At 48.0% G+C, this 18204-nt stretch overlaps 4 protein-coding genes across 7 annotated transcripts; 3 read left to right on the forward strand and 1 right to left on the reverse strand.

Annotated features, from left to right (window-relative positions):
• Nucleotides 1–535: 535 nt before the first annotated feature.
• LOC118504140 (gelsolin-like) lies at nt 536–5568 on the forward strand. 4 transcript variants are annotated; one of them, XM_036038238.1, is made up of 7 exons: nt 536–847; nt 2614–2688; nt 2756–3242; nt 3308–3522; nt 3591–4673; nt 4747–4983; nt 5140–5568. In XM_036038238.1, the coding sequence occupies exons 1-7, from the start codon at nt 788–790 to the stop codon at nt 5158–5160; spliced, it is 2178 nt and encodes a 725-aa protein (XP_035894131.1). In that variant the 5' UTR covers nt 536–787; the 3' UTR covers nt 5161–5568. The 4 variants fall into 4 exon arrangements, with proteins under 4 accessions (XP_035894131.1, XP_035894130.1, XP_035894129.1 ...); XM_036038237.1 differs by having other exon boundaries at nt 537–847; nt 3588–4673; XM_036038236.1 differs by having other exon boundaries at nt 539–847; nt 5391–5568.
• Nucleotides 5569–6261: 693 nt separating this feature from the next.
• On the reverse strand, nt 6262–7139 carry LOC118504157. Its single transcript, XM_036038290.1, has 2 exons — nt 6866–7139; nt 6262–6806 (listed from the first exon to the last, which is right to left on the reverse strand). Exons 1-2 carry the CDS (start codon nt 7074–7076, stop codon nt 6403–6405), a joined length of 615 nt encoding a protein of 204 aa, XP_035894183.1. The 5' UTR covers nt 7077–7139; the 3' UTR covers nt 6262–6402.
• A 1199-nt stretch (nt 7140–8338) lies between these two features.
• On the forward strand, nt 8339–14661 carry LOC118506275 (glutactin-like). Its single transcript, XM_036043188.1, has 7 exons — nt 8339–8494; nt 8570–8779; nt 8853–9274; nt 12061–13029; nt 13089–13460; nt 13543–13873; nt 13957–14661. The coding sequence occupies exons 1-7, from the start codon at nt 8422–8424 to the stop codon at nt 14166–14168; spliced, it is 2589 nt and encodes an 862-aa protein (XP_035899081.1). The 5' UTR covers nt 8339–8421; the 3' UTR covers nt 14169–14661.
• Nucleotides 14662–14808: 147 nt separating this feature from the next.
• On the forward strand, nt 14809–18200 carry LOC118504142 (glutactin-like). Its single transcript, XM_036038240.1, has 4 exons — nt 14809–16928; nt 17007–17381; nt 17447–17777; nt 17858–18200. The coding sequence occupies exons 1-4, from the start codon at nt 15960–15962 to the stop codon at nt 17998–18000; spliced, it is 1818 nt and encodes a 605-aa protein (XP_035894133.1). The 5' UTR covers nt 14809–15959; the 3' UTR covers nt 18001–18200.
• The last annotated feature ends 4 nt before the right edge of the window (nt 18201–18204 follow it).

Consider the following 18204-nt stretch of genomic DNA (forward strand, 5'->3'; position numbering starts at 1 on the left):
TTTATGAGCTAAACACGATCTTAAGTGTTAAATGTTTTGTCATTGCTTTTTTTCGGTTTGCTTATTTGATTTTGTATTACATTTAAAAAAATTATTACTAAATTGTCCCAATTTAAATTGAAACTAAATCACCTTCTCAAGAAGTTTTTTTTATGGGGATTTATGCTGAAAATGTGTCCAACACTGTTGCGAGCCTTCTCTTCACCGCAATGACTCATCTTCAGCTCTCACGGGCAACGATTCATTCGCGCTCGTTCCGCATCTCTCTCACAATCAGATGGATTGTGCTGGGCGCTCTGTTCCAACCGAATCCACCACTATTATAGTACTCTCGCGCTGTGTTCACGTGGCGCGATGAAGCTTACCCCTCTCCTGACGCTCAAGTTCAAGCTCAACATCACTCTCTGTTTATCCATCGTCGACACCACCCCAACGTAAAAGATACGGGTGGGAAGTTCCCAGCCAAGGTAAGGCTGAACGCCCCCAAACCCCCTTCCCCGCTTCCACCAGCCCCCATCTCACCCGATCTCACCACCCAAAAATGACGGTTGGCGAGATAAACACCTCAGCTACAAATGCCGGCATCGAGCGATTGAAGCGTTACAGTTCCGCGCTAGAAGTCGCGTGCTGCGGATGCCGACAGTGCCTCTAGTTTCGTTTGCTGTGGGTGGACTCTTGTGACGACATTGTTGTTTTTCTCGTGACTAAGCAGTGCCAGAAGTGATTATTTATTTGTTGCCATTACGATCTAACTACTACTAAAGTGTTGTGCAGTGAATACGGTACGATGCATCCAGCGTTTGAAAATGCCGGCACTAGCAAGGGCCTGGAACTGTGGCGCATTGAGGTGAATATGTGAATGTGCATCATTTTGGTGGGAAGAACCCACCAAAAAAAGGGAATCAAAACAGGTTTGAAGTAGGAAACGAAAGGCAATAAAACTGATGTGAAGATGCGTTGCAAAAACGACACGAGGCGAGCAAAATCGCGATCAACGACGCGCCAACAACTCGCGGACCTATACACTGTAGCAAATGAAAAAGGAAGAAGCTGACGCATTGCTGATGTGTTTGTGAACGTTTGTGGTTTTTGTGGATGGCAGCTTCAGTTTTGATGTTTATCGTTGCGCATGTTGAGACATCGCTATCGATTTCCGTCCAATTTCGACACGGTTCAGCAGGCATAAAGTGATGCCGGAACCGAAAACAACGTACACGCCATTAAACTTCCAGGCGCGGAGGGATGAGGACAAGACGTGATGTGGAGGTGTGAATGGGGTTGGTTTTTCTTCCAAAAATCGATGGCACCAGACTGTCGTGATGGGAGCGGACAAATATAAATGATCCCCTAGTCCGGAAACTACCGTGCTCACCACCTATTAGAGGGCCGAAACCGAAAATTCTGCTCCCAAGAGATACGTCGGCTGGAACTTACATCAGTATCTAATCCTACCGGGAGGTGGTAAATAATACCTGACTCACGGCAAAACAGTCGTCACAATGTTATCGGTGGCGATGCTGTTGAGCAGATAATTATCAACCACGCGTAGTACGTGCGATACTGGAGTTGTGGTCTGACGACAACGCGACTCGAACGCGCTCGAGGGTGAAGTCGCTCTACTAAGAAACACGGCTCGAACTTCACCGGGAATCGGGATTTTCTTGCAAGGTTTTAAAAATAGACACCAGAAGACATACATCAAACGTTCCACCGTCCGGAATGCACTAATGCGTCCCAGATGTTTTGTTTACGGCCCGTTCAAGAAACATTGTCGGAAGCGTATTAATCACGATCTTTGTCAGTCGGGTCATGCGGGAGGTTTCTATATCTTACCCAAACGTCAGTAAATTATTCCCAGTTGCTTACTGCAAAATTCATCACCATTCAGAGGCTTTAGTATGAAAACGGTTAACAGTACCATACACCGAAATCGTAACTGAAAAGGCTAATATAACTTAACCTGAGATAAGATAAGCGAGGCGTCGTATCGATCCAAACTCGACGCCGATATCTATGCTCCGTTTGTGGGAAAAAAAGCAAACAAACGGAGCAAAGAAACCGTGTTCAAATAAAAGCAATTAACCGCTGTCTTTTTAAACGCAAACGCACTGGTGGCCAGTTCCGTGGAAGTTTTTTTTTGGGAATATATTTTTAGCAAAACTGCGCTAATGTAAACTTTGCATCGCGATGAGTCTGCAATGAACTTTTGGGTTGGTGGTTTGGCTACCTTTTTTCTTGCTGGTGAAGTCTCGTTCTGCATAATTAATATTGCACGACTAATCTACGGATAGTCTACATCCCAAGCGGACTATTTGGTAGTTGTTGGTGTTGGTATCAACTATGTGCCAACAAGATCCCAAGGTTTTTCTGATTCAGGAGATACGCTGTTGCGCTAGGTATCTTCTAAGCGATTCGTTTCACTGCCTCCGACCTTGTGAGTCATGGGAAATTCGACCTCAAAGTCACCGTCGCCAAGACCCGTTACTAATAACGCCTATTGTCGTATGTAACGTTCAGAAAGACTAAGGAACTAGAAAGCACTTCCCTGTTGTTATTCACTTGGTGATAAAAGTTTCAAAATGGAATGTAACCTAATTTGTATTCTCTCTGTAGAACTTTGAACCAGTTCCGGTACCGGTGAAGGAGTACGGGAAATTCTACACCGGTGATTCCTACATCGTGCTTAATGTAAGTCTTGCTACTATCTGCTCCCAATGGCACTCTCTCTAATTGTCTCTACCCCTCACGCTCTCAGACTAAGGAATCCAAGAGTGGAGTTCTATCGTGGGATGTCCACTTCTGGCTTGGGCTGGAAACGTCCCAGGACGAGGCGGGTTCGGCCGCCATTCTGACGGTACAGCTGGACGATCGGCACAACGGTGCACCGGTACAGCACCGTGAGGTGCAGGATCACGAGAGTTCCCTGTTTCTGAGCTACTTCCCGGGAGGTGTCCGGTATGCGGCCGGTGGTGTGAAGAGCGGTTTCAACGAGGTTGAAACGAACGCCGCCGGCGAGAAGCGTCTGTTCCAGGTGAAGGGTGCGAAGAACGTGCGAGTGCGCCAGGTTCCGCTGACGATCGGTTCGATGAACAAGGGAGACTGCTTCATACTGGATGCTGGATACGATATCTACGTGTACGTTGGAGCGTCCGCAAAGCGGGTCGAGAAGATAAAGGCCATCAGTGCGGCGGGTCAGATACGCGATCAGGATCATGCGGGCCGTGCTAATGTGCATATTTTGGGTACGAGTGAAGTCTTTGGGCTAATAACTTAGGTGGAGCTAATAAGGTTGCTTGTTTTGTTACAGATGAGTTTGCAAGTTCCTCGGAGCAGCAGGAATTCTTCGATGTGCTGGGAGAAGGGTCTCCCGATGCTGTGGCGGAAGAATCGGAATCGGACGAAGCATACGAGCGTACCGATTGTAAGACGATCACGCTCTATCACGTATCAGACGCTAGTGGATCGCTAGAGATCACCCCCATCGGTGAGCGACCATTGAAGCAGAGCATGCTTGATTCAAATGTAAGTACTCAACGCTCCGATGTCGCTTCACGATCGCTTCAACTTGGCCATCTCTTCTTGTTCAGCAGGACTGCTACATTCTGGATACGGGAGCCGGCAGCATTTACGTGTGGATCGGTAAGGGGGCGACCGGTCAGGAACGGTCCCAGGCGATGGTTAAAGCACAGGAGTTCATCACCGTCAAGGGCTATCCGGTGCATACGGCAGTGCACCGGGTTGTGGAAAACGGAGAAACGACCGACTTCAAGCAGTTCTTCGCCAGCTGGCGTGACAAGGGCATCAACCATGCGCAGCTTATCAAAACCGCCATGGGTGACGGGGACGAATCGGATGCCGGGGACGCTGAGTTTGATGCGGAAATTTTGCACACCTTTAAGAAGAACGGTGGCCGCGCACTCGGCTTCATGCCGGACAATGGACAGGGAGCGGCTGAAGTGTGGCGCGTGCAGAACTACGACCTGGTGCCGGTGGAACCGGACGCGTACGGAACGTTCTACGCCGGTGATTCGTATCTGGTGCGGTACGAGTACACGATCAAGGCCGGTGGGCATGGTTACATCGTATACTTCTGGCAGGGCAAGACGTCGTCCACCACCGAGAAGGGAGCGTCGGCAATGCACGCTGTCCGCATGGATGACGAACTGAACGGAAAGGCAATCCTGGTGCGCGTTGCCCAGGGTAACGAACCGCGCCACTTTATGAAGCTGTTCAAGGGCCGCATGGTTACGCTGCTGGGTGATCACGACAACCAGCCAGCGGATGGTACGAAGCTGTTCCGCGTTCGTGGCACCTGTTCGGATGATGTACGGGCCGAGGAGATGGCCCCGAACGCCAGCTCGCTAGCGTCGGATGATGTGTACCTGCTGAAGACGGCGGGCACCGTCTACATCTGGCACGGTGTTGGTGCATCCGATCTGGAGAAGGATATGGCGGCGAACATTGCTGGGGTCGTCGCACCGGACGCTAGCCCGGAAGTCGTCGCGGAAGATTCCGAACCGGAAGCGTTCTGGAGCGCTCTCGGTGGAAAGGATGACTATGATCGTGAGCTCGATCCGCCCGGTGCACCGTTCCTGTCAGCGCGTTTGTTCCACTGTCGCATTCTGTACAACAAGAAGCTGCGCGTCGAAGAAGTGCCTCACTTTGAGCAAGATGTGAGTAACTATGCGTTTCGAAATCGATCGCCTAGCTGATTCGTTGATTGTGGGTCGTTTTTTCTCTTGACAGGATCTCAACGTTGACGATGTTATGGTACTGGACGGTGGGGATGAGATCTACTGCTGGATCGGTAATGGAGCGACGGAGGAGGAGCGTAGCAAGTCGATCGACATGGCCCGCCAGTATATCCGTACCGATCCGTCCGAGCGTTCCGAGGAGACGGTCCCGATCGTTATCCTCCACCAGGGCGCCGAACCAAGAAGCTTCAAGCGTTTGTTCCCCACTTGGGACGATGCTTTCTGGGAGGTTAGTCGTTAGTTGTCTTAGCCCGTGCTGTCTTAACATTGTGCTGGTAGCCGTGTGAGATAAAGCTTCCCCTCCTGGTGAACAGTACACTAGGCCACTACTTTACCCTTTGGTTTCCTTTAACGCTTATCTAACATAATTATACTTTTTCCTCAGTCCACTACTCTCGCTCGTTAATTGGTTTGGCGTTGTTTGGGGTTTGAGTTTCTAATCGTGCCGCCGTCTAAATACTAAGCCGCTAAATGTAGAATTGCTTACGTGCTGGTTTGTTTAACGTACCGGAATGGTTTGTTTAACGTTTGTATTGTGAATCGAGTTAACCCTTCACAAAGTATAGTTGTTTCGGAAGTTAAAGAAAATTCATCATTTCTTCTTGTATGTGTCTCTCTCTCTCTTCTTTCTTACAGTCCCAAATGTCATACGAAGCGTACAGGCAGCAGGCTTTGGAGCAAAACCAACATGCTGCTTAGATACGCGTCGATCATCATGCGTCATTTACCTCATCAAAACGAGTTTGCATCATTTTATTATTCTATATTTACTACGGTTTGAATAAAGCATATAGGCTATTATACAGTAAAAACAGGGATGCGTTTAATTTTTATAAGTATGCATTTTAAATTAATCATCGGACCGTCATATTTAATAAATAAATAAATATTTAAAATATTTTTTTCTATCTGAATTATTATAAAGAAATGACGTCACTATCATGCGTGCTTCTTGATATCACTTATCTCCATGTCATGTACAAAGCTAGTCAAACCGGTCAAAACCCATACAAAAAACAGTTGACTTAGGTCACCAAAGACCTTAATATAGTATCCCACACATTTCTCGCCCAATGCCACAGTTAGGGCGCCGATTATCTCTATTTAGCTCAATGCAACATGATAACTCATAACCTTATAACTCAATCAATTACATGATTATACCAATATTGAAGACGTAGCGAAAACCTTGATCAAATCATACAATCCACTCGATTAGATTATTAGGATCATAAAATGTTGATGAAGGTTTTGTGACTACAGGTAGCCCAAGATGTTGCAAATCTGAACGAGCATGAGTGATAATGAAGTAAACTGACGCAAATACAAGCTGAAGTTCCACAGCCGGTGACAACGGTAGCAAATTATCACTAAAGTCCTAATCATCGACAATAAACAGTCCTTCTGTCCTACATTGTAAGAAAATGTTTCTTTCAAATTTCGCACAGTATTGTTTGATGCCACAGCAAATATACCATTGTTTTGCCTGATACAAAAGCTCGCTAAGTGAGGGCATGATTGTATATCGTACTTTATTCATATGTAGCTTACAAATGCTAACCTAACACAGGGTGTCCAGCGGTGTGCGTCATCATTATCGTTGTCGATCGCATTGCATACCTTTAGGCGCCTATTCGATCCCTAACACCTATTCAGCCGCCTCAATCTCATCGTGCAAGCCGCTTACGTCTTCCTTGTTCGAAAGCTTTTCCCGCAGCTCGACACACTTGTCCGAATCGTCCCGGAACTCTTCCGGACAGGACAGTGTGAACTGGCGCCACAGGCAGAACACAAAATCGAACCCTTCCGGATTGCATTTCGCTTCGTCGCTCGGCACGAAGGCACCGTCGGTTGTCTCCACCTCGTCGAAACACTGCTTGATGAATCCTTCCGCCAGTGGTACCTTCCATTCGATGGTGCTCATATGCTCGGTTACCACTTTCGCCAGGTCCGTGTGGACGAGGGCACCGGTTTCGTCCGCTATGCCCTCCTTCTTGGCGATACACTCGGTGATACAGTTCAAATGTTCACGGTTCTTCATCATCTCCTCATCTGCGGGCAGAGTGTATTTAGATCATGCAGTACCTGCGAATATGGCACCAGTTACTTACGAGAAACCTCTCCCAAACCGAGCTCTCCAATGCAAGCGGTACGAATTTCGGCAAATTTGGCGTGAATTTCGCTCTTGTCGAATCCATCGTTACAGCACCGCATTGAGGCATCGCGCCGTACTCTCGATCCAAACACTGACCGCTCGAATCGTCCCGCCGCTACAACACTGACCATAACGAGCAGCCCTACGAAAATCAACACTTTTCCCATTGCTTCTTCACTCGGTAGGTTCACTGTGGCGCCGATAGATTGCACTGGCTAGTGTAAGTGCACAGCTGCGCTTTTATACGATGCACCGCCCGTAAGATGTCGATAAGCAGCGTTGCCATACGCTGATCGTACGCTGATCGTACATTAATTGCCATCTCCGCCGATTTGATAAAGCAATGTCGCAACGGTAATTTCACCCACGGTGATTTTCTCACAATTGTTGTACAGCGTTTAATGGTCCAATATGTGTCGTTTCCTCGGCAAAAGGAAATGATCTTTCAGCGACCGGTGTACAAACAAACGCTACGGTGGATCTACGATCAACGTGCTTATATGGTCAGTTCTGTTAGTGAATCATCTTCCAGTGTGTTAGGTGAACTTTGACAACTGCCTCTGAGTATCATTTGTAGCAATGGCGGTGTTCCTACGACAATGCACGCAGTTGACTTTCGAAATTAGCACCATCATAAGCGGAATTGACAAGACCCGTGTTGTTGTTTGTTGTGCACACATATTGGTATATCGGTCGCGATTCGGTAATACCGAAGATCATTGACCCGATGGATAGACGCAACGCCACATAAGGCCGATTCGCAGAACTGGAAGGGCAAGTTCTTTGGAAATTGTGCAAAATAAAGTTCATAGATAAACTTCGGCGGTCACCCCTTGGGCTAAGTTCTAGGTTGAAGAATTTAAGCCAGAGCAGACAAATGGATGAGCCGGTCATGCATGTACACATCAAGCTTATAAGCTTCGCCTATCTTCAGCTTCGCGATCTTGCGCCCATCAATCATCAATCATGCTTTTTGTGTGGCTTAGAACGAAGTACAAAACGAAACACAAACAACTCGAGTCGAGTGTTATTTTTCGACCGCAAGAAATGTTGTTGAATCAACACTTAAATGTGTTTAAGGTTTTAAATTATTTAATATTTTTTATCAATAAAATATAGATATTCTTGAAGACTCGCTTATCTGGGTAGTTATTAAACACAAGTCTAATAACATCCAAGATTGCATCACTTTTCACCCAATCCGTTCTCCAACCGTAGAAAGTTTTGATCTCTGATCTTGTGCAAATCGATCAGCACTTAGCTAACAACTTCAACCAGACCCACCATCGTACCGATCGCAGACGATCAGCTGGAAGAAGCATAATAATCTGCACAAACATGTGGAGCGATTCTTCATCAGTCATCTTTTCATTCGCAGTTCTAACCCGGGCCCGTTGGGCTTCCTATAAATAGCGGTGAAACATTTGGCTGAACATCAAATCCTAACAAGCTCTGGAACGGAGCTGATCCTCTCTGCTTACGGTGTCCCGTGTTTTGTGTGTTTCTGTGAATATGTTCAAGTTGGCCGTTTTCGTTGGTTTGATTGGGTTTGTGGTAGCGTACGATTTCCAGGATTCCTACTACAGTAAGTGCTACCAATCATTAGTTGCTTGTGAAGTGAAACTCAGAAGGTTCGCTGCCTATTCCTCTTTCACAACAGATGAGCTACTGCTGCAGGACCTGCTCGACGATGCCGATGAACCGTCGATGATGGGCCGCTTCCGCCGGTCGCCAGCCGATGCGCAGGACGATAAGTGCAAGCGTCGCTACAAATGCTGCAACGATGCCAACAATGAGAATTTGGATAAAATTCACGAAATCAAGAAGCAGTGCTTCGCCGAGGTGCGCAACAAGAATAAAGCCGATGGAGGTAAGCAAGGGCTGGGGGAAAGCGGGAAGGGAAAAGCAGCAGATGTTCAGCATCCCTTTACTTCCTCCGTTAGCGTACGAACCGGTCGATTTCTTCTCGTGCGACCGGCTGAACAAAACCAAGATGGACGTCATCTGTGCGATGGAGTGTGTTGGACGCAAGAAGGAGGTCGTCAATGACGATGGTACGCTAATCGAGGGTAAGCTGATGGAGTTCGTGAAGAGCAACTTTGCGGCGGACGATTGGCAGCAGCCCCTGCTGGCGGGATACATTGACACGTGCGTGAAGGAGGCGAAGGATAAGGCAGCCAAAAGCCCCCGGGAAGCCGGTCAGTGCAGCTCGGAAACGTCCAACTTTGGGTACTGCATGTGGCGTCAGATGGCGCTGGCCTGTCCCAAGGATAAGCAGGTCGCCAACAAGCGCTGTGATCGGATCCGTGAGAAGTTGGCCAACAACGAGCCGCTTCACTACTACAAGGCTGAGCTAGAGGATATGTAAGCGTAAGGGAACACGTGCGCAAGACTCACGGCAATTGGCAACCAGTTTCTAGACAATAAAGCAATCGTGCTAAATGCATCCAAAATAAAAAGTATTATAATTTTTTACATAGTATTTACAACTGATAGCATCAGGTCTCAGGTCCAAACACGTCCGCGACTATTCCGGTTCAAAACTGCACAAAACCCACCATTTTTAGTATTGATCCGATGGTCGAGAAGCCCTGCAAAAACAGTCTCTGTGCGTTACAATCGCTCTGATCGAGCGACACAGTGATAACTAGTGCACAGCATCCCCCATAATCTAGTGGGACACTCCAAGGCCTGCAGAGGAAGTGTATCCGCATCCGAGTGAAAGTCGTCACATCACAGATTCGTACTTCACCACAGACCGAGCTAGCGAACACCATAGCTCGTTGGAGTTTGGGTCGTTGAATTGACGCCAAAAAAAGCTTTTCATCAGGCCAATTGTTTGGTTAGCAGCTTTCACACTCCAGAACCAGGTCTGGCACGAATTGGCTACTCATGCAGAGAATAGTTTTCTCATCGTTGGCATAAATCAGATGACAACTGGGAGGATGCACACACGTCACTTAACTTATGAAAAGAACGAAAGAAGCAGATCAAGATTCATTCCTTCCCCTGGCACCTGGACAGTGAATTTGGTGATAGAAACAAATCGCAAAGATCAATGGTCTGCTCGACGAACATGCTACCATCTTTGATTCTCGCCCTTGGTCGGAGTATTCTATTCTGGCCCTTGGGCTCTAGGGCTTATGAGTTTATTGCCCAGCGGTGCTGCGAACGATCTGTATTCGAACATGAAAACTGCAATTCAACAATAATGGCTATGGCTGTCAAAATAATGCAATACTTTAAGCCACACGTTTCAAGTACCGAGGCGCACATCCGCCGATTCAGTAGCAACGATTAAAATATATTTAGCGAATCGTGAACCCCAATCGATTATTCGATGAAATAATATCACGCACAAACTGTTATCATCACGATCCCTGTGTAAGACAAGTGAGCTGCGTAGTAAATACAACTAAGCCACATTATACAAAATGACAAGGACACTTTTAAAGTGTAAAAAAAATTATGCACGAGTTTCCAAAATAAATAATAATAAAAGAAAATAATGTACACTTGTCTATTATATCTTGCAAACAAAGAAATAATGAAATGTAAAGAGATATAGAAATAAAGAAATTAAGAAATAAAGAAATAAATAAGCAAAGAAATAATGAAATGTAAAGAGATATAGAAATAAATAAATTAAGAAATTAAGAAATAAAGAAGTAAAGAAATAAAGAAATAAAGAAATAAAGAAATAAAGAAATAAAGAAATAAAGAAATAAAAAAATAAAAAAATTAAGAAATAAAGAAATAAAGAAATAAAGAAATAAAAAAAAATAAAGAAATAAAAAAATAAAGAAGTAAAGAAATAAAGAAATAAACAAATAAACAAATAAAGAAATAAAGAAATAAACAAATAAACAAATAAACAAATAAAGAAATAAAGAAATAAAGAAATAAAGAAATAAAGAAATAAAGAAATAAATAAGTAAAGAAATGAATATATAAAGACAAAAGCAAATGACAAAAAAGGACAAAATAGGTTGTAGAGCTGTACTTAAAAGCGAGAGTCATCATAAATAGCATTCAATAAAGTTAAATCTTATCATCCAACACGATAAATAGGACACATGCTTTATGCGCTTGCCGATCGATAAAACCTTAATACACTATCACAATTATTATCCTTTAACCAATGAAGCTGGAACGCGGTATAATCTAGCATCTAGATTGATAGTCGAGCGTAGTTTTAGTATACATTCTTGACGACTATCTTCTTGTGCACAACAACAACAAAAAACCACGTCTAAGCCGCACTAGACAGCCATCGACCAAGTGAGGCTCTTTATTGCAGCGCATAACCATTAAGCTATGGACAATATAAGGCTCTTTCAATAAAGCCATCCAATTACGACAGGCGTTCCAGAAATGCATAATCCATCCCTGGCTGGTCAGAGATACGCCGGCCAGACAGTACCGCCCGACTGTCTCGCCAACCAAGACAGTATGATCCTGCTAATCCGGAAAGCAAAACTGCGCCACACGTCTCCAAACTGGGCAGCCGATTGCTTCTCGGGATTTGCCCGTAACGTCCTCCCGTGATTGCGATTGAAACGCACCAGATAACGGGCGTTACTCGATGGACGTTACTCATACGGAACAAGGCGCGATGATTTTAAGCCGATTCGTTACGATACGGTAAGCTGGAGGGATGGTAAAACGGAACTACACACCGATAAAGCCAGATATCTGTACGCACTCATCAAGGGGAAAAATGTAAAGAAGCAAACCACATTGTAAATTATTCCCACCGGAGGGGTTTTCTGATTTGAGCGATGTTTTTTGTTTTTTGCTGATTGAATGCATGCGTAGTAAGTACCGTGCGATGTTTTTTTTTTGCTCATTATATTCACATGCACTAGAAGGTACTGGCTTCCGACCAGCACGATAAAACGGAACCCGGTTTCCAGTAGTTTATTTCGGCAGGAATCCCTTTACAGATAACAAACTAACACATGATGACATACCATTGGTCGGTTCGGTGGAAAAAAAGAAGGCTCACTTAAAACCGTTTGCCCTGGTTGGACTTTCGCTTAGTTGGAAGTTGACCGTGGAACTAGTTGTACCCGATCGGAGTCAAATCAAGGTCCGATATAAAGTGAAACCGTGTCAGCAAGGGTGTGACTAGTGATTACAGCTCTTTGAACGATCTATCGAAAGGAAGTGATCTTAAAAGACTTTGTCAAATTGCTCAAAATGTTGAAGCTATTGGGACAACTTCGTGTGCGCCATTGCGCGCGGGAAGGATTTGCGCGTGTCGCGCTGTGCGGCGTTAGCGCCAACCGAACCTTCGCCAGCGATGCCGATCCGATAGTGGACCTGCCCGGACTGGGCCGGCTGAAAGGTTCGTACACCAAAAGTGCCTGGTCCGGTGCGCCAATCCAGCAGTTCCTCAACGTCCGGTACGCTGAACCGCCGGTAGGCAACAATCGATTCAAAGCACCAATACCCGCCCAACCGTGGCAGGGTGTGCAGGATGTGTCCGTCCGTGGTCGGGGTGCACCCTGCTACGGCGATCTGAAGAAGCTGCCCAAAGATCAGCTAACGGCCGAGCTGGAGGATTGCATTAGCCTGTGCGTGTACACGAAAGACACTACCGCCAAGCGACCGGTGGCCGTTTACATTCATGGCGGCGGATTCTACAGTGGTAGCGCGGCCCAGCATCCGCCCGAATATCTGCTCGAGAAGGACATCGTGCTCGTCGTGCCACAGTACCGGCTGGGACCGCTCGGATTTCTTTCCACCAAAACGGACACCATCCCGGGTAATGCGGCCATCCTGGATGTGTTGCTGGCGTTCGAATGGGTACAGCAGAACATCGCCCACTTCGGCGGTGATCCGGGACGGGTGACGGCCGTCGGCCAGTCGGCCGGTGCCGGCATACTGTCGTCGCTGCTGTTTAGCCCTGCGCTGCGCGAGTCCCACTTTCAGCAGATAATTCTGCACTCGGGTGCGGCCTTCGGTAGCTGGCTGTTCGATCATAATGGGGAAAAGAATGCGCGGGACATTGCGCGTCGGGCTGGGTTCGATCCGAACGCACCGCTCGAACAGGTCGAGGAGTTCCTGGTTGGGTTGGACACGTACACACTGCTGAAAGCGTTCATGCATCACAATGTAAGTAAATGCAGAGAGTATTTTTTCCACGAACGATTTATAAGCATTTCCGCATCCAGTGGCAAGGGCTTCACAAGGGCATCAATAGCACCGGGGGGCGCATGACGATCGGTGGACCAACGCAACTCTTCCCCAAATCGCCGTACGAGGTAATGAAGGCCGGTGGTGGTAGGAAAAATATTCCCATGCTGACGGGCGTCGTAAAGGACGAGGGTACGTTCGCGCTGGTGGACGTGTTTACCATCCTGACCGCGCTGAAGCTGCACGACAAGAAGGACTTCCTGCGGTACGATGTGATCGAGGAGATCCAACGAATTCTGGGCACGGTAGAGGTGTCCTGCTCTGTAACACCGCTTGCCGTCAAAAGTATGCTGGATATGGAGGCGGCAGCCAATGGTGACATCATGAAGATGATCCCGGGACTGATCGATGTAAGGGATGGACGGCACAGGTCGGGTTGCGCTCTTCTTTAACCTAGCTTTTTGCCTTTTTCCACCCCGCATTTCCCAACAGCTATGTGGCATGCATCTGATCAAGTCCAGCGTGCTACGGTTGGCGCAGTACAACAGCAGACACACGCCAGAGCAAACGTTCGTGTACTCGTTCGACTACCGTGGGGAGCACACCCGGTTCGGGTACGATCAGGACATCCGGCACATTCCATTCGATGGTGGCGTGCACCATACGAACGATCTGCTGTACCTGTTCCCTTACCCACCGACGGCGGCCCACCTGAACGAGCAGGACACGGCCATGGCAAAGCGAATGGTAGACCTGTGGACCTCGTTCATCGTGGATGGTGTGCCCAAATCAGCCGACCTTCCCCACTGGCCACCATTCAACCGTAAGCATATCTCTTTTCCCTTTCTCCACGATACTGAGCTCGCAGTGACTCATCCATCGCTTCTGTTCACCTCTTCACAACAGAGATCTTCGGTCCGTACGTTCACCTTGACCGGGAGCCAGCGGTGGGTAACAACTTCCTGGACGAATTCACGGTCAACGCGGATGCGGCACGGCGGCAGCCGCAAAAAGAATCCCCCGCACAGAAGCGCTCAGCACCGGACGCCACACCGCCACCACACCATCAGGACGACCTAATCCGGCGGAATTCAGCCCAACAGCAGCAGCGGGTGTAGCGTTTTTTAATCCACTGTGACAAATCTGCCGATAAAACGAGCAAACAAACAAACCCCCGTACAAATAGCTTAGATAAATTTGGAAGGCAACACTGAAACAATACCACCACCCGCCTGTCGCCTGCCGCACGGGTTGGAAGGCTCTCCACTTGGTGGCAGATATAGCGTCGCGAGTCGTGCAGAAGTTATCTATGCTCGGCGTAGATATCACTCCGACGTCCATCGATAGAGGCTGATACTTTAGATTATATGATAATGGAGCGTCTGCTACAGCCTGTACGCACTTTTTCCCAACGTGCAGACTTCCATTTTGTGAGCCGAATTTGAAATAGTTCGGTAATGTTAAAATAATTTAAGGATAGTGTTAAGAATTTATGGGAAGACACTTTTCTCTTTAGTTGATTACATACTATCAATTCAAATGGAAGTATCAAATAAGACTTTTTAATTCTTTATATTGCCAATAAACTAACGCAGTGGCGGATCAGCCCAAGAGCGAAAGGTGCGACTGCTCGGGGCCTCATCGGTTAAGAGTGCCTCGTCAACGAGGAAAATCCTGTTGGTCTTACTCACAAACGAGTCAAAATTAGAGGGGCCAACTTAGCCTCAACTCCTATTCCACTTGGGGCCTCCAAAGACCTTGATCCGTCCCTGGACTAACGGCATAATAATGCTGGTATTCTCTGTATGTAGCTGTAGTCGATTACCAGGGGCGGCTGTCTAGAACCCTGTCTGCTGGGCTTCGTGTTAGAGGGGTTTTCATTGTACGGACATGGTGTCGTTGAATGGTGCCTTTCCTTCGGTTGCACTTGAAAAAATGTTATTAGATGTATTAAAATGTTTCCGATCAGCAGATTCGCCGTTTTCGCGAGTTTTCCACGGGCAGGTTTAAGCGGCCGCCTGGAGCCTCGAGTTCTCATTAGCCCCCAAACACACACACACAGATTTCGCTCCCGATCAGCTGAATCGATGAAATTTCGCTTTGCAATCTCGTTTCTCGTAAGGATACGTTGGCCCATCACTGTCGATCCATTCAATATGCATAACATCAGTTTCTTCACACGAGCACTTCTGTTGTGCGATAGGTACGGGGGAGGATATTCCATGACTTTCGTCATATTATCTTAGAGGCCTATTACATCTGGCTGCGGTATTCTCATGCATTTTAATTATTGCTAGCTTTCCCCGATTGCAGGTTCCCCAAAAGCTGGTCTAGTCGTTCAAAAAATAGTGAAAAAAAACCGTCAGGACATATCTAGAAGCTCGCTAACCCGAACGCTACAGCTAAGCGCCTTGTGGTATGCAATTGCAATGCACGCGTATCACCAAAAAGGCCTTTTGGTGTTGTTTTCTTTAAATTAAAACTTAAAAACACGTTGTTTATAGTTTTACAATAGTTTTTTGAACCGGTCATGTCTGTTTTGTTTCTGTCTGGCCCCTCCGATCATTCCCCAACCCCGCCTCCCTCCCTAGTAAGTATTTGATTGTATGTTCCCCAAACCACGGGTACGCACGGGTGTGATATCCTTTTATCAAACCTTCCACAAAATGTGCTACAAACAGCTAGCAACAATAAAATACCGAGGCCACCGTATGCGTGCAATGCGAGCAAAAAAAAACGGGTTAAAGAGCCAAGTGTGACGAAAAACTCACCAAACCCAGCTGCTTATCTTGCTCCGCCGCTAATCGTCTTAAGCGTGCAGATTCGCAAAAATATTTCGCCAGCGCAACAGCAATGGTCACAGGTGGACAGACATCACCTGCTAGCGAGCTTCGGTGGTTAGTTTCCCAATGGCTACCATCAGCAGAACACTGGTACTTCTCCCGGGCCACCCACGGAAGTTATTCACCGCCGGGACCGGTAACGCGCGTGTGTGGTGGCGTGTGTTGGCTTCCACCCGGAAGCTTTCCACCATGTCGGAAGGAACCACGGACAGGGCAGCGGAGCATCCGATCGTGGAGCTTCCGGGACTGGGTAAGCTGAAAGGTTCCACGACACGCGGTGCCTGGACCGGTGTGAATATCTACCAATTTCTGAACGTGCGTTACGCCGAACCGGCGATGGGCGAGCGTCGCTTTAAGCCACCGGTCCCGGTACAACCGTGGGACGGCGTGATGGACGTGTCCGAGCCGAAGCTTGGCTCACCGGTGTACAAGCGCATGAAGCTGCTGACGGAGGAGCAGCGGGCAGAAAATCTGGAAGATTGCATCAATCTCAACGTGTTTACGAAGGATTTCAGTGGCCGCAAACCGGTGATCGTGTACGTGCATGGTGGTGGGTTTTACGACGGCGCGGTCTACCACTACCCACCGAACTACATCATGGAGAAGGATGTGGTGCTGGTGGTGCCTCAGTACCGGCTCGGCGTGCTGGGCTTTCTGTGCTCCAACACGAAACAGATTCCGGGCAACGCGGGCGTAATGGATGTGGTGTTGGCGTTCGAGTGGGTCCAGAAGTACATTAGCCACTTCGGCGGTGATCCACGGCAGGTAACCGCCATGGCCCAGTCGTCCGGAGCGGCGATGGTTTCGAGCATGACGTACAGTCCGCTGGTGGACACGGAGCGGCTTTTCAACCGACTGATACTGCAGTCGGGCAACTGCCACGGTTCGTGGGTGTGGGACCGCAGTCCGGAGCGTAACTGTCGCGATATAGCCGGGTTCGCGGGGTTCGATCGGCAGGCACCGCTGGAGGACGTCGAACGGTTCCTGATGCAGCTGGACATTTTCAGCCTGATGAAAGCATTCACCCAACACTACGTAAGTGGCGGTTTGAGTGGGGAGTTCTTGTGAAGTTACTAACCAACCTACATATCAACCCTATTTCTTTGCGTGTAGCGACTACGGACTCCGAACGGTACGGATACGATCGGCGGTGCCCGTATGGTTTTCAACGATCCGAATGGACTTTTCCCGGAGAACCCGTACTTCATCATGCGCAAGGGAGGTGGACGTAAAAATATGCCCCTGCTCACCGGTGTCACGCGGCACGATGGGACGTTCGCCTTTTTGGAGGTGTTTAACATATTGCTGTTCAAGAAGCTGATCGGTGATCCGCACATCACCATCCACCGGATGGTGGACGAGGTGAACCAGGTGCTGGGAGTGGACGATCCGTCCTGCACCATCCGTACCCTTACCATGGCCCAGTTCTTCACCCACGAGCAGCTCGCTTCCGGTGATTTGCGCAAGCTTCTGGCAGGCTTCTGTGATGTAAGTGGGATGGGTGGTGAAGCACCTTAAACATGAACTAATATGGCAACGCTTGTTTTGTGTAGCACACGGCCGACGTGTTGATTAAGGGACCGGTGTTAAAGATGGCCCAGAACAATGCGATGTACCTGCCAGAGCAGACGTACCTGTACAGCTTCGACTACGCAGGGGAACATACGCGGTTCGGGTATGGCGGTGACACTTCGGCCATACCGTTCGATGGCGGCGTACACCACTCGAACGATCTGATGTATCTCTTCCCGTACCCCCCGACGGCGGCCCAGCTGAACGAGCAGGATACGTCCGTTGCGAAGCGGATGGTTGACCTGTGGACCTCGTTCGCCATCCACGGCAAGCCGGAAGCGAACGATGTGCCTGCCTGGCCACCGATGAACAGTAAGAGCCGGATGCGTATCTTGTCTACGACACACGCGCTTCCAATCGCTAATGATGCCTCTTTTTGTACTGTTTTCCAGACGTACTCGGACCCTATCTCAAGATTAACAAACAGTTTACCATTGGGCAGGACTTTAGGGAAGAATTTACCGTCGCGATCAAGAATCCGTCCGAGATTGAGAAGAAGAAAAAGGCGGGGCCCAAAACCCCATCACCACAGTAGATAAGCGGGAAAAGGGGGAAAACGCCAATAAAGTATGAAATGTTTGAACCCTTAAATGCATTCGGTACTGCTGTTTTTGCTAATGGTCCGGTTCAAATCCCATCCAGACCCGCCTCCCAGTACGTATTTTGCTATGTTTTAAAATCAAGTCACAGAGCGCCAGAAACGACGATGGAATGCCGAGACCTTTCGAAGGAAGAAGCA

This window comes from Anopheles stephensi, chromosome 2 (genome assembly GCF_013141755.1).
Source record: "Anopheles stephensi strain Indian chromosome 2, UCI_ANSTEP_V1.0, whole genome shotgun sequence".
NCBI classification, from domain to species: Eukaryota; Metazoa; Arthropoda; class Insecta; order Diptera; family Culicidae; genus Anopheles; species Anopheles stephensi.